The sequence below is a fragment of the Eulemur rufifrons genome, chromosome 25 (assembly GCF_041146395.1).
Source record: "Eulemur rufifrons isolate Redbay chromosome 25, OSU_ERuf_1, whole genome shotgun sequence".
Lineage (NCBI taxonomy): Eukaryota > Metazoa > Chordata > Mammalia > Primates > Lemuridae > Eulemur > Eulemur rufifrons.
The window spans coordinates 21,554,802-21,576,598 of NC_091007.1; the positions used below are offsets into that span (position 1 = coordinate 21,554,802).

The 21,797-nt window shown below is 35.6% G+C and overlaps 1 protein-coding gene across 5 annotated transcripts in view; it reads left to right on the forward strand.

Annotated features, from left to right (window-relative positions):
- The window catches only part of ZEB1 (zinc finger E-box binding homeobox 1), a 197,311-nt gene that overhangs the window by 105,862 nt on the left and 69,652 nt on the right, over positions 1-21,797 (forward strand). For 4 of the 5 annotated variants that reach the window (XM_069458678.1, XM_069458679.1, XM_069458680.1 and 1 more), the window contains exon 2: positions 12,090-12,290. The exons of the other annotated variant lie outside the window; for it this stretch is intronic. In XM_069458678.1, the coding sequence (XP_069314779.1) occupies positions 12,090-12,290 (201 nt within the window). The remainder of the gene's footprint in view (positions 1-12,089; positions 12,291-21,797) is intronic. 5 annotated transcript variants of the gene reach the window in all.

Below are 21,797 nucleotides of genomic sequence, written 5' to 3' on the forward strand. Positions count from 1 at the left end.
TGTACCTTTACCTCCTGCTGTTCTGCCTGCTACATTCTGTTCCCCAGACATCCTTGTACCGTCTTGCTTCCCCTTTGCCTTTTTCCCCTTCTGCAGGGCCAAGTTCCGACTCGTCTCAGAACTCATATCCAGTCCATCAGCAACAACCTGTTGGTTACACCCCTCCATCGCCAGTACCACCACTGTGTTTCCAACTGTGAACTCCCCTCGTCAGGACTACTGCAATCCCCACGTCATGGGTCCCCTTGTCTCTGTTTACCACACAGCCCCCAGAGTAATCTTTCAAAAACATAAAGCAAAGTATGTCATTCTCCTTCTCAACACCTTTCAGTGGTTTTCCATTGTTGTGTCATGGGCTGCGTGTTTGAACCCGCACCTTCTTCTCTACCGTTCTTACACCTTCTTGCTAAACTGCCTTTTTGTCCTTTGTAAATGACAAGCCTTTCTCTATTCTAAGCCAGGGGTGGGGAAACTGCAGCCTTAAGGCTACATGTAGGATTTGTTCTATAAAATTTGGATCCAGTCAAAAGGCTGCACTGAAGAATCTAGAAGGCCACGTGTGGCCTTAAGACTGCAGGTTCCCCAGCCTGCTCTGAGCCTCTGCACTGGCCTTTGCCTCTGCCTGGAACGCTGTTTCCAGCTCTTGGCATGACCGGCTCGCTCTTTTTCCTCCTGTGCCCACTCCAGTGTCGTAGTTTCAGAGAACCCTTCATGACCACCTGGTCTAACGTGCTCCATCCTCTCCTCTCTCACAGCAGCCTCTTCGTTTGTATGCATCACTCTTAATTTAACATTTAATTATAAACTGTCACATTTCTCTCTATAATATTTAATGTATATTACTCAATATTTTACATAAAGGTTGTATGTCTCAGAAGCAGAGAGTGTAGATATTAAATGTCTTCATTCTCCTGTCTTCTGGAACACTTAAGTCAGAGGAACTAAATTATTCATTCTAATTTGATAACTCACAAGCTTGTCATATGTTAGAATGTTTAGAAGGTCTCTGTAAACCTAAGCTCTGGTTATCTATAAATTGTTTTTAATCCTTAATTAAGAAATAAATTTCAATTCAGATTTTATTAGTATGTCCCTTGTTCTTCCATGTCCATCCAGTGAAGGAGTAGAAAGACTTTGTTTTCTTAACCAGGCTAGACTCGGAATTATTAGCAGTACCCCAGTGTTGAAATCTGGCCCTCAGAAAAGCTTCCAAAGAGGAGGTCTCCTGGTTGGGGACCAATAAGCTTTACTTAGATTATTTGTGTTCTGTCACGCCTCTGGAAACAAAGGAGAAACAGTCCTCAAACTACATCCTTGAGGTTCATGACCTTTTATTTTCATTTCTCCTATGAGTTCCCTTCCCATGGTCAAGAGTTTTAAATTACACACACTACATTACTAGTTTAAAGAAATCTGAGAGAACCAGATGAAATGAATTGGCATAGAACTGTTGTCTTCTTCCTTCATCTCATGTCTCAAAACCAGTTCAGCTGCTAATCATTGAGTCTCCAAACCAATCAGGGAAAAAAGTGCCTTCTGGGATTGCTAAATGACAAGATATTTCTTAAACTATTTTGGAAAATGAGAAAAACTGAGAATCATGCCATCTCCTGTGGTGTAGAAGCTTTTTAAACATTTGATTGTGTGTATATGTGAGATGCTATAACCTGCATTTTGGGAATATTAGTTGCCTCTGACAGGAGAAATGACATGCTCTCTACAAGACCTTCCTGTTTGACTCTGTGCAGTCTGAGGGCAGCTGCCCTCAGCCCTCGCAGCAAGGAGCAGAAATCATTGCCTGATCTTTGCTTCTTTGCAAGTGTTACCTTCGTCTTTGTTTGCATAAGTTCAGACTTCATGTGGCCATGAACAGAAAAGGTGAATGCTATTCACATTTTATAACAGATTGCCGTCTTTCATACAGAAGGAAAATAGAGCTTATTACTTTCTAATAAGAACATAAATTTTTTATTTCAAAATCCACAGATGTATACTCACAACATAATACTTATTATCTTCTTAAATGTCCTTTTAATCTTTAATTATTTTCTAAATTTCATTTGGTATCTTGATTAGCGTTTTTAATTATATTTCCTATTCACTGTTACCAAAATCCAAATAACATAAAGATAGTAAGGAAGAAAATGTTTTACCCAGTCCCCTCTTAGTTTTCTAAAGTTCACCAGTAATAACAAACAATATGCTGAATATTATTTTAGACTTTTTCTTTGCACATTTAAAATTTATCTTTAAAATTTTTTAAAGTAATATATATATTCAAACAGTATAGAAGGAATAAAAGTAGTAAAACAAGACACTCATTACCTCACTTCTTCTTTCGTATATCCTCTAGACATTGTCAATTAATGTTAAGGTACTGTATAGTATGTATACTATACTGTATTTAGTGTCATTTTCTGCAAGAACGGAATCAAACTATTTTAGAGTATTCCTCTTTATATCGCTACAAAGCACTATATCTTGGATGACTATAAGAGTTTCTGTAATTAAAAACAAGCTTTCAGATAAACATATGTATGCATTTTTGCACACGTGTAAGTTAATTTGTAAATTCCAATAAATTGTTGGATCAAAAGATAGACATTTTAAATTTTGATAAATATTGCCAAATTAACACAGCATGTAAGAGCATAATTTTTTTCTTAACTTTTGCATAAACCATGTGTTACTGGGACAATTTTTGCCAATTTATTACACAAACATCATTTATCTAGCAATTAGTACCTGCAAACAATGTTCTAGATGCAGGAACACAGCTGTTAAAAAAAAAAAAAAAAGAAAAGAAAATCCTCCCCTTGTGGAACTTACATTTTAGTGAGAGGAGACAATAAATAATAAACAAAATATTATGACAGTTAGTGATAACTGTTTTAAAAAGAAATAGAGGAGAGAGTGGGGAGTGGTGTGTGGTGGTGGGGTGTCTATAAATTTAAATAGTGAAGTCGTAGAAGATCTCACTTAGGAGGTGAAATTAGGCTATGCATAAAGAACATTCCAGGTAGTTATGTGAAGCACAAAAGCCTTGAAGCAAGAGGCATTGTGGCTGGAATGGAGTGAGCCAAGTGTCAAGTAGAAGAGTTTGAAAGAGAATAGGTGAAGGGGGGTCAGCTAAGGGAAGGGTTTTTGGTTTACAGTGAATAGGATGGGAAGCCATTGGGAAGTTTGAGCAGAGGAGTGAGGAGATTCCACTGCTGCTTTAGAAGGATTTCTTTGGTTGCTGTCTTGAGAATTAACTGTAGGAAAATAAAGGTGGCAGCGGCAAACAGGATATGAAGCAATGACAGTATTCTGGGTGAGAGTTGACGGTGGCTTCAGTAGGGAAGGGATGGTAGGGAGGTCATAGTGAGTGGTCAGATCCTGAAGATATTTTTTAAGGTATTTCCCTTCAGATTAGATACTGGATGGATATGAGAGAAAAAGAAGAGTCAAAACTGACACCAAGACTTTGGCTGAACCACTGGAAGAATGGAATTGCTATTTACTGAAATAAAAAAGACTGAGAGATCAGGTGTTGGGTTTGGATATGGCAAGTTTTCCCTTTAGACATCCAAGTTGAGATGTCAAGTAGACAATTTGGTATGTAAGTCTGGGTTTCATGGGAGAAGTTTGGGCTTGGATATAAAGCTGGAAGTCAACAAATGGTATTCAGAGCCATGAGGCAGATTGAGTTCCAGGAGATGGAGGAAAGAAACAGAAAAGAAGTAGTCAGTGAGTTCAGAGGGAAACTGATAGAATCAAGAAAAGAGATTGTTTTGAAAAGCAGGAAATAAGGGATTATGTCAAATGCTGCTAGTGGGTCACGTTAAGATGAGCACTGATAACTGTCGTTGGATTTAGCAGTGTAAAAGCTCTGCAGTCATGAAAAGAACAGTTTTGGTGGAGTGTTGTGATTGCAGGGGGCTAAGATAAAATAGGAAGAAACAAATTTAGAGACATGTGTAGGCAACATGGCAGTGAAGGGGCCTGAGGTACAGAATTGGGAAGAGTAGGGTTTAATCAAGATAAGGGTTTAGCCAGAATAGGAGTTTTGGAGCCAGAGAAGGGTAAGAAAGTTGAGAGTGTATGTGAGAAGTGATTACAATGATAAAGGATTAAACTGGGTATTTCTTCTATTACTGAGGTTGAATATCTTTTTATATGTTTTTTGGCCATTCATATTTGTGTGTGTGTTTAATTGGATGCTCTTACTGGGTGGTTCATCTTTTTCTTATGGGTGGTTAAGATTTCTCTGTATAATAAAGAAATCAGCCTTTGGTCACATGTATTGCAGGTATTTTTCACAGTTTGTCATTTGTCATTTGACTTGAATTTTTTTCTACGTACAATTATGGATTCATGTCATGCATATAACGGCCTTCCTTATTCTAAGATTGTAAAAGGATTTCCTTGTATTTTCTTCTAGTACTTTTATGGTTTCACTTTTTTTCTAAGTTAAAATCTTTAATTCATATGGATTTCATTTTGATGAAAGTCATTAAGTGGGAATATTAGTTTATTTTTCCATAATGATTTTTATTGAATAATCGCCTTTCCTCGCACTGATTTGCAAGACAAGTATTTGTTTGGAGATCTATTTCTGGGTTGTATTCAAATCCATTGATTGCCTATCCCTGGAACATTATAACTCTTGTTTCCATTTCTATAGCTTTGAAATACATTTTACTATCTGGTATGGCTAGTCTAGGTTGTCTTACTACCACCATTGCTATTATTTTTCTGAATTTTTCTGAATATTTTATGTGTTTATTTTCCCAAATAATACTAGCAGTATGTATTGAGTACATATGTACAGTACTGTACTAAATGTTTTATGTATATAGTTATTTTCATCATTATGACAACCATGTTAGGGACATGCTATTATTTCCATCTTAGAGATAAGGAAACTGAGGCATGAGAAGACTAAGTAATATGCCCAAGGTGGCAAGGCTAGTAAGTGGTAAAGCTGTGATTTGAAGTCAGGCTCCGGAGACTATGCGCACCTCTCTATATAAACTTTGGAATCATTTGATCCAAATCATTTAGAGTTAGAATCTAAAATGTCATGTTAGTATTTAGATCAGAATTACATTGAATTTATAGATAATTTTAGGTAGAATTGACATATTTATGATATGAAATCATTCTGTCCAAAACAAAATTATGTCTTTTCATGTATTCAAATCTTGTTTTATGGCTTTTACATAGAGTGCTAAAGTTTTCTTTATATAGGTTCTCCATATTTTGGTTTAAGTGTTTTCTTTCATGCATTGTCCTTTGTGTTGCTATTATTAGGATTTTTTTCTTCAATTGGGTTTTTAGCTGGTTACTGTTGGTATATTGGGAAGCTATTGGTTTTTTTCTGTTAAATTCATAATTAATCACTTACCAGATGTTCTTACTGCTAATAGTTTTTTCATTGTTTTTTTTCTGAATTGTCAAGAAATGTTATTTCACCTGCAAATAATAATTTTCTCCCTTCCAATATTTATACTTTTCCTTTTATTCTTTTTTAAAAATTGGCTTGTTCTTTTAGAATATTGTTAACTGATGACAGTAAGCATTTTTATCTCATAAACGCTTCTGATACGTAATTGTGTACCATGATACTAACTTTAGTTTTGTTTTTATGAAAAAGTATTTATCAGCAAGGAATGGGAAATTTTTTTTCTCAAATGCCGTTTAGTGTCTAGAGATGTCATTGTTTCTCCTTTACTATGTTAATAGAGTAAACTCTTGTATATTTATTAATGTTAAATAATGTTTGCTTTATTCCTTTAACGTGTTAATGGATTTAATGTTTTATTTAGGATTTTTGCATCAGTGACATAGAGCTTGTGTGTGTACATGTGTGCGTGTGCTTGTGTACTCTTCCTCAGCTTTTAGTTAACTATTATTGTTCTAGCTTCATAGATGGAATTTAGACTCTTTTCATTTTCCCCCTGTCTTTAAAAGGCAATAAAATTATCAGTCCTTTAAATATCTTAATAAATTCATCTGGGAAAACACTTGGCAATTTTTGGATGGTTAACTACTTGATATCTTCCTATGCTTATTCCATGGTCTGTCTGCCTGTGTCTTCTATAATTTTCAAAGTTCTATGAAATTATATGTATAGTGATACTCATTTACATTTTACTAGAAAGGCTTTTCACCTAGGTTTTCAAATTTGCTTAGATTTGTGAAAATATTTACAAAGTAAATGTCTTAAATTCCTTTATAGTTGTAATTAATTTAACTCCATTTTCATTTTAATATTGAACATTTGTGCCTCTTAATTTTTCTCTAGGATTAAGTAGGCTAGTGACTTATCTCTTATTGGTTCTTTAGAGATTGGGCTTTTGGGCTAATTTATCAATTACATGGCTTCTCTACTTTTTGACTCAGTGTCTACTTTTGCATTTTTTAATTTCATCTTCACACTTTTTTTGAGTTTTGTCACACTACCAATATTCCCTAAGTAACAGTTCATATAAATTAAAAAGCATCCTTTTTATAAATGCAGATATTACCTAGGAAGCAAATATTAGTTATTGATAATTGAGTGTGAATTATTTTAGTCCGAATACTTTCCTCACACACACAAAAGAACCACCTTTTCTTGTAACCAAATTTATTATAGTTTAATCTGCTGAAGACTTTGATGTTTAACTGTTTCATCTACCTTTTTGTGAGTTTTACTAGCACGGGCTGAAATTAGCTCACTGAGTGAATGGGAGTTTTGATAAGTCAGGAAAAGGGGAAGGTAACTGAGGAGGATGCTCTTGGGAGCATGTAGATAAAGTACCAGTGAAGAATGGGAGAAAAGAATAAGAAATGAGAGAGTACCAAAGGCAAATCCTGTGAATCCTCAGTAACTTTTACCTAACGAGACAGGAAAAAGTAAGGACTGGGATTCTGTAAGGATGGCGGCTCTTTCCCTGCCTTTGCCTATCAGCTTTCATTCTATTAATAGCTTGTATCTGAAGACATTGGAAACCACCAATCCTTTTGCAAGAGTAAAGTTCTATTGACTTTCCTTAAAGTTATGTTTTAAAAGATGGTTTAAAAATGTAAAAAGTTTGTGAAAATTTTACCTAGAGAGAAATTAAAAGAAACTTCCCCCTCAAATTTCTGAATCATTAGAATTTATTAAAATTTAACATGAAATACCCTAAAATCATGATGCCTACTTTTAAAGACATCTAAATTAAAATTAGATAACATACACATTGGACATTACTTATATATTACATTAAATATGTATGTTACATCATATCCTTCATTATACAGTAAAACGTATGTAGATAGTAATTTAATAATATCTATCAGGTCAAAAGCCATATTAGCATATATTTACAGTATGTACAGAGTATACTATTTATAGACAACTAAATTTCTTCTTTCCTGGAATAACATTATATATGGAAGTTTTCTCTAACCCTATGAATTTTCAGATGGCCTCTCCTTTCCATTTTATGTGCTTATTTACATTGTCTGCTTATGACTGCAGTTTTGTTTTCATTTTCCTGAATTATTGGTAACACTTCAGTATATCGAGTTGTTTATTCATTGAGGAAAGAAAGAAATATGGCCCCAGTTCAACAAATAATCCCAGACCTACCTTGTGGAAGACAATATGGCAGGGCCTCTCTTCAGGAGTGTGTGTGTGTGTGTGTGTGTGTGTGTGTGTGTCTGTGAGAGAGAGAGTTATTTTGGTCCCAACTGATGTTAAAAAACAGTGGACATACTTGTTCAGTGTCTTCACTTTTGTCTTCGTATTTTGTCATATTCATTCCTAAATTTGTGGTGGTGTCAGCATGGTGATAACGTGTGTAAAATATTCTAGTACATAATGTAGCTACAGTCCAGTTGGCTCTGAAGAAGACAAGTCAAAGTGTATGTTTTTCTGGGTGTTTCTTAAATTATGACAACATGATAGTCTGATCTATCTGGAACCAGTTTTGTTAAAAGTAGTCTGTTAACTTTTTAGGATCAGTCTTTTCTACCATAGATTTTATCTTTCTTTTCTACTATGCAGATGGGTAGTGTGTGTTTAGGGGTTTGATGGGAATGAGTAGGATGTAGCTGTGGCATAAAGTAAGCAGAACCTCCTCTGAAGAAAAAGCTTTTGCCTACCCCAAAATATGTCAAAATATGGCCTTGGTCTGTGGCTTTAATCAACACATGCCACACAGTTATCACTGAACAAGAATTGCAGGTCTCAATCAGTCTGTCCCCTACTCCTGTCCTACCTCCTTAAGCTTCTATATGTGAGTCTAACCTACAAATCAGAGCTACAGTACATGACTGTGCTGAGATTCTTTATTTGTAAAGCGTTTGGTTGATCTTGCTCTTTTTCTAATGACTGAAGTTGAAACTGTATTGCATTGTTTTGGAACTGCATTCATTTAATTTATCTAATTATTTTATTATCATAAATTTCTTAAGAAATAGATGTTTACATGGGACTTCAGTGCAGTTGATATGGTGCTGGATGCAATCAAGTGCTAAAAATAATATGTGAAAGTCTTTTAAAGGTTTTATTGGCTATAATATTACCCCAATAGTATATATAATAAAACAAATTATATTAATATGAGATTCTAATGGTTAAAATTAGAAGTCATTTGAAATGTATTCAGTAGCAAGCAGTTAAGTAGAGAATTCCAGATCCCCACAATAGGGATAGACAGAAAATTTTAAGTTTAAAACTATTTATTGTTAATGCAGCAATTTTCAGTCTGGAGGCTTTGTACATAGTAAAGTATATAGACCGTTGAATCTGGCAGACATGGGTTTGACTAAACAATTTAACGGCTACATGACCTCAAACAGGTTACTCAGCTACTGTATTTTTTTGTCTGTCAGGGAGATATAATGGTACCTACTTTTTAGGAGTCGCTGCAAAGATTCAATAAGATAATAATAGCAGCAGCAGCAAACACTTCCACACTTCTTACTGTGTATCAAACACTGATCTATGCACAGTTCATTTTTAAACCATTAGATCCTACAACCACCTTATACAGTGGGTAGTTATATCTGGCATTAAATATTAGCAAATACCAACAAGAACTACAAAAAGTCAGTGTGTCCTTAACCACATTCTAGTGACAATAAGAATGCATTGAAAATGTTACCATTTTCTGTTGAAATTTAAACTCATAGAGTGTATCATAAGTTGTATTTGAAGATTTCTTTTTTTTTTTTTTTTTTTTTTTGAGACAGAGTCTCACTCTGTTGCCCAGGCTAGAGTGAGTGCCGTGGCGTCAGCCTAGCTCACAGCAACCTCAAACTCCTGAGCTCAAGCGATCCCCTGCCTCAGCCTCCCGAGTAGCTGGGACTACAGGCATGCGCCACCATGCCCGGCTAATTTTTTCTATATATATTTTTAGCTGTCCATATAATTTCTTTCTATTTTTAGTAGAGGTGGGGTCTCGCTCTTGCTCAGGCTGGTCTCGAACTCCTGAGCTCAAAGGATCCGCCCACCTCGGCCTCCCAGAGTGCTAGGATTACAGGCGTGAGCCACCGCGCCCGGCCTGTATTTGAAGATTTCAAATACATTATTTTCTTTTATCCTTTATTTCTTAATATTTTATTATTTTAATTTAAACTCAGAATCAAGAGGGATCATCTGTGATTGTTAAGAATATATCACTCTTCAAATTAACTATATTTTATTGTATATATTTTTAGCCACAGGTTAAAAAATACAGTGGTATGGAGATCCACAAAACCAAAGGTATTCAGAGACACAAGGAAGTGTGCCTGTTATCTAAGTTTCAATAATTAATATAAGCAGTTTTCACTGCTTTTTCTCTCAGCTAAATGTGAAGCAAGACAGTGAAAATCTTTGGAGGATAGTTACTGGTCTTTTTTTCATCTTAGCCAATAAAATGAATTGTGTTTTTGGATTTTTCTTGTTTTATGTCACATATCAAAATGTGCTCTGGGACAAATCACAACATAGGTATGAAATATATTCAGTTTCTGCATTTGGGATATATGAGTTATAACCTTCTATATCACAATGGCAGCTAATACTGGGGGACAGGAAGTAGTTTGGCTAGAGTCCTGGAAAGCGATAGGTAGTCTTTAAGAGCACTTTCAGCTGTGGTTGACTCAAGCAGGAGAGAACACCCTATAGCTCTGGTTAAAATTAACTCAGTAAAGAATATGAAGCATGCACGCAAGTATTTGAACCATAATGCATATATGTCTTAAAGCCAAATTTTCAGGCCCCAAATACTCTAAATGTAAATGTGTTAAATATGCAATCTAGGGTCAACCAAACAACCTACAGCTAACAAAACTGATAATGGTAATGCTAAGCTACAGTATTATATCATTAAAGGTAAGAATAGCACCAGTATAACACCATGGCCATCTCAGGATACCAAAGAGGCACTGAATCCTTTCTTCACAAAACAGCAGGAATTTCAACAGTCCCTGTATGCAATTCGCCATGCCCAAGCATAGTGAGAGCTTTGCAGTGAGTGAAACCTTACATGATAGCCAGATCTTAATGGAGTATGTAATTGATTAATCCTCAGCAAACGCTATGTTCTAATTTTAGCTTATAGTATATAAAGGCCATCTTTAAATGACTTCAACAAGTCATTTAGTAGGTTACTAATAAGGATCCCTTTAAAGTAAAAATGAAAGTTAATAGCATTGTGCATCATTTGCCAGTAAGAGTTCCCATTCCAAATATGTGCGTCTGTTCTCTATCATATTGATACAACGAACAGACCTTCTCAGGTAATACTTATGGAAACAAAAAAATTCTGGAAGGCAATTTATTAGGTCATTAAATATGAAATGTCTGATTTTGAATCAAAAGTTTGGTTTATTATATCTCAAACACGAAGCAGTACAATTAATCAAAGTTATGCGCCTAAACTGTCAACACATTTAGGTGATTATCTTTCAAGAATGGTTGGAAAACTTAAGGAAGCAGTAGGAAGAAGAGCTGGTAGTAATTATGGCTTAGTTATCTACACAAAGCAAAGCTGCCTTTATCTCCCTTCCTCTCAATCTTATCATAGCAAGTAAGAATCATCTTGCAAATAGTAGAAAGGAGATATTCCAGTGACCATACCCAATGATGTACTAAATATTTATTTTGTTAAAGTGGTTATTACAAGGACTCTGAAGGAAAACATTAAAATTGTACTAGATTATTTGATTTAGAGAATTTTATTCTCAGCTATTACTCATGGTGCTATGAACTATAGAACTCATTCAGAATAAGTACATATCTTTAAAATGCTGACATTAAATTTTATTGAAATTCATTAAAAATTATGGCAAGAGAGCCCATTTGAAAACTTACGAATGTCAATTGTATTTTTCAGAATGACAAACTTAGTAACATTACTTAAATGATGCCTTAATTACATAGAAATTTGACTACACTGGTTGTTACTTTCTAAAGTGAATGTAGGATTAATGTGAACTACATGGGCCTATTTGACAACTTGAAAAATACTTTCCTTGTGGTAAATTTGATGATGTAATGCTGTTTTATTAGGAAAGATGGCCTCTTTTCTTAAATTGTAATGCTTTACAGATTTGAAACCCTAATTATATATAAGCAGTACCATATACAATAAACTCATTGTGGCTGGAGAGGATGTTTAATATAGTATTTAAGAGCATAAAGTATGGAATCAGAACATTGGGGTTCAAATCCTGGCCCTGCCACTTCCGAGCTTTGGGATCTTGGACAATTTACCCTGTCTCTGCCTTGGTTTCCACATCTATAAAACAAGGATGTAAGTAGTAGGTGGTAGAACTCTAATTCTTAGAGTTGTTATAAGATTATTCTAAGAATTTGATGAGTTAGTATTTATAAAGCACTCGTACATATAGTAAGTGTTCAATAAGTGTGGCTACTATAATTTGTCATTTGGTCACGTAGTGTTTAGTAAGTACTCTGTGTGTGTTGTCAAATAAATTAGTTGCTTACATTTTATAGTCTAAAGGAAAACATTATTGAATTGGAATCTGTTTTAAGTATCTTTCTTACGTTTATTTTTCTGAGGTATAAAAACTGATTTTTTTACTGGTTGGTTTTGATTATCCATTTCTTGTTTGTATTACAGTTACAAATTATAATACTGTGGTAGAAACAAATTCAGATTCAGATGATGAAGACAAACTCCATATTGTGGAAGAAGAAAGTGTTACCGATGCAGCTGACTGTGAAGGTGGTGTGCCAGAAGATGACCTGCCAACAGACCAAACAGTGTTACCAGGGAGCAGCGAAAGAGAAGGAAATGCTAAGAACTGCTGGGAGGATGATGGTATGTCTAATTTTTTAATAATATTATATTTTCTTGATTCTTTCTTAAAAAATATATTAGCTGGAAAGATAAATTGGATTAAAAGTTTGAAATTAACAGTAAATTTGTCTATTAATAAATATTAGGTATCCTAATTACTAAAAAGTAGATTTTGAAGCAGAATAATAAAGTTACTTTGACCATTTTTATAATGCATGTAGTATATTCAATTTTAGTAGATTTTACTAGCTGGGATCAAACTTTCCATTATATTGTTGATATAAATGAACCTACCTTTAATTTCCTATTGTGACCTTAAATGAAAAATCTACTTATAAACCAATGAATGTTATTTTGGCATAGTAAAAATATAACATAAATCAATGTGCAAAAATCCCAAACACAGATTTTTAGTATTTTTAGTATTTGTAAGCCTCTCATTACGTATATCAGAATATTGTAAGTAAGGTGGTTTTTCACTTCTTTTAAATTTTTACTAAAGTAAAATTTTTACTTTTACTCAAGTAAAGCATGGTTTAGTGGAAGAAGCAGTAAAAGCAAGGAAGCCCTCTATCTACTGCCCTTTTAGTGAGCAAACACCAGATGTTTAACCTTCTTCATCTGTCAAATGAAGAAATTGGACTTAGTCTTCTATTATGGCTCTAAAATTCCTTCTTTTTACTTTTCCTAATAAACTAATTAAATTATTTAGCCTGCCTTACCAGGTTAAGCACCAGTGGTATAAAAATAGGATATGGAAGTGGCAGGTATTATGAATTAGAGGGGTTGGGGATCAGGAACAAGGGCATCAGCAAAGGCAAAGAGCTGCATGCTAGAGCTCAAATCCAAAGCCAGACATAGGAGAAGATACCCAGCAAGAGTTCAAGTTCAAGGAGGTCCTCTAGACAGAATATCAAAACTAAGGCTAGGAAATCTGAGATAATGGGTTAGGTATGCAAGTCAGAGAATCTGGATAATGAAATCTGGAAATTTAGATTAAAGTCCAAGTAATAGACACAGGTTAGCATAAGTTAAAATTTCTGCAGTATCACAGATCTTACAGTTAACAAGGGACTTTTAAAATCATGTAAGTAGCCCTCTCATTTTATAGTGTTGTTCATTTGTCCATTGAGCAAGCTCTGGAGGAACAGGCTGCAAATGTGAATAAGGTTGTCTCTGTATGAACAGTGTTTATAGCTTAATGGGGAATTGAGATAAATAAGTCACAAATACATTACAGTTGGATTTCGGTATAAATTTAAAATTATATGGCAGCATCAAGGGGGAACATCCAAATCAAAGGGAGAAGGAGACGTCCTAAAATAATTTCTGAATGAAAGTGTTGATGTTGAGTTCTAAAAGACCAATAAAGGTTAATAAGGCAAAGAAGAGGGAATATAAGGTGCTTCACGCAGGAGAGGCAACATGCATGAGGCCACAGAGGCTTGAGCAAACAATGTTTGCAAAAAATGAGACCAAAGAAGTAGGGAAAGAATATGAAGTGCTTTGTGTACTAAGTCAAGGGACTTGGACTTTATTCTGGAAGCTATAAGAACATCATTGATATGTAATTTGTAAATAAATCTGGTGCAATAAGGAAAAAGAATTTTGGAGGGAAGGAGTATGAAATAATACCTTCAATAAGGAGGCTGTAATAATCAGGCAATGGTAAAGGTTTTTGAACTAAAGTAGTGGCCCATGGGATGTGAAAAGAAGGGAAATAATTTGAATGAAGTGTAGGAGATAGAATACATAAGATTTGTTAATTCTGATGGAAGGTAACAGAAGGAAGGCCTGACATAACTCCAGGTTTCTAGAAAGTAAGACTCAGAGAAATTGACTTGCTTATTTATTCTAACACTGGTTGATGGTAGGGCTATTAACCTGTTAAACTTTGATACTGAGCTCAGAAATTTTTGGAGCAAAGCTTTCTTATGTATTTATTACCCATGGACTGAATTGATCCATCCATGTAGTTAATCCAGAGTCTTAATGTGGAAGCAAGAAGGAAATAATCTATCTGGAAAAAGGAGAGATAAGGAGAATGATATAGATGAAGGAATAAAGAAAGATGAAAAAATCAATGAAGAGGTTCTGTTTCTGAAAATATGTTGGGATAGATTATTTGGACTAACCCCTTCACTGAAAATAACTAATGGTGCTATATTAAAAACAAAACCAAAAAACTTAACAATTTTAAAGAGATAAGTAGATAGACAAAAATCAAAGTGAAGACAGGAACCCATAAAAGTAAATAGAGCAGAAATCTTTCACCTCCTGGTTAAATATATTCCTAGGTATTTTATTTTCTTTGTTGCCATTGTGAAAGGCATTGAGTCTTTGATTTGATTCTCAGCTTGACTTTTGTTTGTGTATAGGAATGCTACTGATTTGTGTACATTGATTTTGTAACCTGAGACTTTGCAAAATTTATTTATCAATTCCAGGAATCCCTTGGTGGAATCTTTGGGGTTTTCTAGATACACGATCATAGCATCAGCAAAGAGCGGTAGTTTGACCTCCTCTTTCCCCATTTGGTTACCCTTAATTTCCTTCTCTTGCCTGATTGCTCTGGCTAGGACTTTCAGCAGTATGTTGACTAGAAGTGGTGACAGTGGGCATCCTTGTCTTGTTTCCAGTTCTGAATGGAAATGCTTTCAACTTTTCCCCATTCAGTATGATGTTGGCTGTGGTAACTACAAATCACTGAGGAAGGAAATTGCAGATGATGTGAACAAATGCAAAAACATATCTATCATGCTCATGGATTGGCAGGATCAACATTGTTAAAATGTCCATACTACCCAAAGTGATTTACAGATTCAGTGCAATCCCCATCAAAATACCAACATCATTTTTGCAGATCTAGAAAAAACAATTCTATGCCTTGTTTGGAACCAGAAAAGAGCCTGACTAGCCAAAGCAACCTTAAGCAAAAGAAGCAAATCTGGAGCCATCACTTTACCAGACTTTAAACTGTACTACAAGGCCATAGTAACCAAAACAGCATGGTACTGGCACAAAAATACAGACATAGACCAATGGAACAGAACAGGGAACCCAGATATAAAATCATCCACATATTTCCAGCTAATCTTAGACAAAGGAGACAGCAATATACACTGGGGAAAAGAATCCCTGTTTAATAATGGAGCTGGGAAGATTGGAGAGCCACATGTAGAAGAGGATCCATATCTCTCACCACTCACAAAAATTAATTCAAGATGGATAACAAACTTAAATCTAAGACATGAAACCATAAGAATTCTAGAAGAAAATGTTGGGAAAACTCTTCTAGGTAGTGGCCTAGGCAAAGAATTTATGAAGAAAATCCCAAGGGAATCACAGCAACAACAAAAATAAATTAATTAATTAATTTAAAAAAACAGACAAATAAATGGGACTTGATTAAATTAAAAAGCTTCTGCACAGCCAAAGAAACAATCAGCAGAGCAAATAGACAACAATAAAATGGGAGAAAATATTTGCATGCTATACATCTGATAAAGGGCTAATAACCAGAATCTACAAAGAACTCAAGCTAATCAGCAAGAAAAAAAAATCAAACAACCCCATTAAAAAGTGGGCAAAAGGCATGAACAGAAGATTTTCAAACAAAGATAGACTAATGGCCAAGAAACATATGAAAAAATGCTCAATGTATTAATGATCCGAGAAATGCAAATAAAACCGCAGTGAGATATCACCTAACCCTAGTGAGAACGGCTTTTATCAAAAAGTCCCAAAACAAGAGATGCTGGTGTAGATGCAGAGAGAAAAGAACACTTATATACTGTTGGTGGGACTGCAAACTAGTGCAACCCTTGTGGAAAATAGTATGGAGATTCCTCAAAGAACTAAAAGTACACCTACCATTTGATCCAGCAGTTTTTCACTACTGGGTGTTTGCTCAAACGAAAAAAAGACATGATATCAAAAAGACACTTGCAGTAGAATGTTTATTGCAGCACAGTTCATAATCAAAAAGATGTGGAATCAACCCAAGTGCCCAGCAATTCATTAGTGGATTAATAAAATGTAGTATATATATGTCATGGAATACTACTCAGTTATAAAAAAAAAAGAAAATTAATACTTTTTGCAACAATCTGGATGGAACTAGAGACCATTCTCCTAAGTAAAGAATCACAAGAATGGAAAAACAAACATCCCATGTACTCATTATTAAATTGGAACTAACCATCAGCAATGATGTGTACAGATGGAAGTAGAACTCAATGGAAATCAAGCAGGTGGGCGAGGGGAAAAGGGAATAGGTGAAATCATGCATAATGGGTACAATGTACATTATCTGGATGATGGACACACTTACAACTTTGACTCAAGCAGTACAAAAGCACTCCATGTAACCAAAACATTTGTACCCCCATAATATTCAAAGTTTTTTTAAAAAGTCAAAAAATCAGATCATAGACGACTCTTTGGCCCTAAGGACATTGCCTAACCAGGGAAATGTAAGATGCAGTTTAAGGCCTCTGAGAGGAAAGAAAGCCCTTGGGAGTATTGAACCACCGGAGTTCAGTAGCAGATACTCTCCTAGTGTGGATTACATCTTTACTATAAAGATGAACTTACTGTAAGGATAAACCATCTGCCATCCCTAACATCCTCAAGAGTCAGCAAGCAAAGTTGCCTTGACTAGGTATTGGAGAAATGAAAGATTATCTCTGAGAAATAGCAACCACAAGCTGTCTCGCACCAATTTAAAGCCCAAATTCAAATTGCTGGGTATTGCTGGGTAAACCTGGTAAACCTCAAGCCGTAAGTAGGTTTAGAGTAGAACTGCTATGAATACCCACAGGCACCAGGCAGAAGTAAATACAGGTCTTTTGGAGGAATATGCTTTCATCCTAGCACTATAGAAATCTCCCAAATATTGAGCAAGAAGATAGAAATATGAATGTGACTTACCAGAAACAAAAGGAAGCAGGAACTGACCCATAAAGACTTTAATTACTAGAATTATGTGATACAGGTTACAGAATGACTGTCACGTTTAGAGAAAAAAAACAAACTTGAAATTATTACAAAATAAATATATTTGTATATGGTAAATAAAATATATAAATATAATCACAGATTTTAAGAACCTAATGAAATGCCAAAAAATAAAAAATTGAATAATAGAAATTCAAAATTCAGAAGATAGGTTTAATAGCAAATTAAGCAGAGTTAAAGAAAGAATGAATGAATTGGAAAATATAGAAAATTACACTAAATGAAGCTCAGAGAAAGACATAGAAAAGTATGAAAACAAGAGACATGACAGTCCAATATATGTCTTTATTCCAAGACAAGAGAGAATAGGGCAAGAGCAATACTTGAAGAAATAATGGCTGAGATTTTTTTCAGAACTGATGAAGGAGGGTGGATGTGGTGGCTAAGGCTTGTAATCTCAGCATTTTGGGAGGCCAGGGCAGGAGGATCACTTGAGCCCAGGAGTTTGAGACCAGCCTGGTCGACATAATGAAACACCCCATCTCTACAAAAAAATTTAAAATTTAGCCAGGTGTGATGGCATGTGCCTGTAATCCTAGCTACTCAGGAGGCTGAGGTGCATGGGTTACTTAAGTCCACGAAATTGAGGCTACTATGAGCTATGATCACACCACTGCACTCTAGCTTGGGTGAGAGGCGAGATCCTGTCTCTGAAAAACAAAAAAGAAATTGATGAAGGACACCATACTTCAGACTCAAGAAGCCAAACAAACCTCAGGAAGGGTAAAATAGAAGAATGATGTGAACAAAGTTGGTGAATAAGAGATTCTAGCCCTCATTGCCCCACAGAATCACCAATTTTAAGAACCACTCACAGACAAAAATGCCTCTGTGGGAGCCCCAGAGTCTTGCTGAGGGGTTCTAGAATGCTCATGGAGTAAAAAGTGCATCGGTAATGGATGCATTGAAGAGAGAGCAGTTTCACTGATAATGAAACTGTCATACTTCCCCGAAAGTGGCATAGCTCAGTGCCAAGAGAGGCCCCTTGGCCAGCAGTTTCTCCCATGGGGAAAGTGAGAGTAAAGTGAGTACCTTTGTTGAACACTTCCCAGAAGGCTCACATTTGTCTTGTCCCACCTAGAACACAGAGGGGCTCAACATGGCTGAGTCATCTGGGTGCAGCTAGGAGCAGGGAGAAGAGGAAAGAGCACATGGCAGCCAGTGCATCTTTCTTAGTAGTCAGCTGTAGATCCTGCTCACTGGACTAAGGACTCCACTAAGGGACCCACCAATGGATCTCACAGAACAATCCATATGCAGACCTCCCCAGCTAGCCAACACTTTCCCCAGCACCTTACACACTGCCCGTGGACAGTGCTCCATGTGTTCCTGTGCATGTCCCACTTGGGATTCTGCAGGCACCACATGGATCTAAGCAGCAGGAGTGGATCTTAGCAGCTGCTCAAATGTCTTGATTTGGGAGAAGGCCCACAACCTTGAACACCTCAAAACACTTCCCTAGGGAAACTAAATGGGAAGCTCTCAGCACTAGGCCTGGTTTTGTGGGATCAAGAGAGTACATAATCCTAAGACTTACTTCCTAAGAGGAAACAAGAGTAGAGCTGGCACATCCATACCAAAGGTACAAGAAACCTCCAGAATCTCTAGTTAGGCTCCCTTGCAGAGGTCTTTGCTATGGTTTGAATATTTGTGTCTCTTCCAAAATTCATGTTGAAGCTTAACCCCCAATGATGCAGTATTAAGAGATGGGGCATTTAGAAGGTGATTAGGTCATAAGGGCTCCACTCATATTAATAAGATTAGAACATTCATAAAAGGGCCCAAGGGAACTAGCTAATTGTTTTTGCCTATTGTCTCTCCCACCATGTGAGGACACAATGTTTGTCTCTTCCTGAGGGAGCAGCAGCAAGGCACCATCTTGCACATAAAGACTGGGCCCTCACCAGGCACTGAACCTGCTAGGGCCTTGATCTTGGACTTCTCAGCCCCCAGAACTTTGAGAAATAAATATCTTTTCTTTATAAATTGCCCAGTCTCAGGTATTTTGTTATAGCAGGAGGAACAGACTAAGACAAGCTTTCTCCCCAAAGCCAGTCAGCGAAGACTGGAAAAGTGACTGCTTCTTTAAATGCAAAAAACAGCAATGCAAGTAGCATAATGAGTCAAGGAAATATGACACCATCAAAGAAACAAAATAAAGTTAGTTGGCAACCTCAAAGAAATGGAGATCTGTGATGAATTACCAGGTAAAAAATTCATAATAGTCATCTTACAGAAGTTTAGTGAGCTTACAAGAGAACATAGACAAGTAAACAAAATCAGGAAAACAATAGATGAAGAAAATTAGAATTTCAACAAAGATATAAAAGCTATAGAACCAGCCTGAGCAAGAGCGAGACCCCACCTCTACTAAAAATAGAAAGAAATTATATGGACAGCTAAAAATATATATAGAAAAAATTAGCCGGGCATGGTGGCGCATGCCTGTAGTCCCAGCTACTCGGGAGGCTGAGACAGGAGGATCGCTTGAGCTCAGGAGTTTGAGGTTGCTGTGAGCTAGGCTGACGCCACGGCACTCACTCTAGCCTGGGCAACAGGGTGAGACTCTGTCTCAAAAAAAAAAAAAAAAAAAAAAAAAAAAAAAAAAAAGCTATAGAAATGAACCAAACAGAAATTCTGGAGTGGAAGATGTCTGAACTGAAAAATTCAATAGAGAGCTTCAACACCACAGTTGCCAAACATAAGAAAGTATCAGTGAACTCAAAAGATGAATCATTTGAAATTATCCACTCAAGAGTAACAAAAAGAGAATGAGTAAAGAAAGCCTATAGAATTTATGGGACATCATCAGGTGAAGCAATATACACATTATAGGAGTCTCGCAGCAGAGAAATAGAAAGAGGTAGAGAGCTTATTTAATAAATAATGATATGAAAATTTCCAGATATGGAGAGGGAAGTGAACATCCAGACCTGTAAAGATCAAAGAATCCCAATGGGTTAAGCATATAGAGGTCTTCAGTGAGGCACATTACAATTAAATTGTCAAAAGTCAAAGACAGAATTTTGAAAGCAGCAAAAGAAAAGTGACTCATCACAAATAAGGGAAGCTGCATAAGACTGGAAGCATATTTCTTAGCAGAAATCTTTCAGGCAAAGAGAGCATGGGATGATGTATTCAAAGTGATGAAAGAAAAACACTTTTAGCCAAGTGTACTATACCCAGCAAAACCATCCTTCAGAAATGAAGAAGAGAGAAAGACGTTCCCAGACAAATAAAAGCTGAAGGATTTCATCACCATTACTTTACAAGAAAAGCTAAAGGGAATTTTCCAGGTTGAAACAAATGGACACTAATTAGCAATATGAAAACTTATGAAGATATAAAACTCACTGGTAAGAGTAAATATATCTTTAAATTCAGAATACTGAGATATTTAATGGTGGTACATAAATCACTTTTTACTTTAATGTAAAAATTTAAATAAGTACTAAAAATATAGGTACAATAATTTTTAATGGATACACAGTATACAAAGATGTAAATTGTGATATCAATAAGATAAAAATGTGGGAGGGGAGAAGTAAAAGTGTAGAGTTTTTGTATATGATGGAAACTAAGTCCTTATCAGATTAATGTAGACTGTTACTACTATAAAAAAGTTTCTGTAAAACTCATGGTAATTAAAGGAGAAAACCTACAGTAAATTCACAAAAAAGAGAAAGGAATCAAACATGCCATTAGAAAAAAAATCAAATCTCAAAGGAAGACAGCAAGAGAAGAAGAAAGGAACAAAGACACTATAAAACAGAAAGCAATTAAAAAATGGCAGTAGTAAGTCCTTTCCTATCAATAATTGCTTTAAATGGATTAAATTCTCTAATCAAAAGACACAGAGTTACTAAATGCATTTTTTTAAAAATTCTACTATAAGCTGCCTGTAAGAGACTCATTTTATCTTTGAGGATGCATCATAGGATGAAAGATAAAGAATGGGGAAAGATATTCCACGCAAATGGTAACCGAGAGAGAGCAGGGGTAGCTATTCTTACATCAGACAAAATGGACTTGAAGTAAAAAGCTGTCACAAGAGGCAAAGAAGATATTCATATAATGATAAAGGGATCAATTTATGAAGGGGATATAACAATTGTAAATATATATTCAACCATTGTTAGAGCACCTAAATATATAAAGCAAAAATTAATAGAACTGAAAGGAGAAATAGATAGCAATACAGTAATCATAGGGGACTTCAGTGCTCTTTGTACAACAATGGATAGATCATCCAGACAAAATCAATAATGAAACAGTGGACTTGAACAATACTAGACAAAATTGACCTAATATGCAGAACATTCCATTCAACAGTAGCAGAATATACACATTCTTTTCAAGCACACATGTAACATTCTCCAGGCTGGATCGTATGTTAGAACACAAAATAAGTGGGGGGTTTTTGTTATTATTATATGATCTTTTTATGTGATATATCCAACACAGGAAAATCTACAGAGACAAAAAGCAGTTTAAAGGTTACTAGGGGAT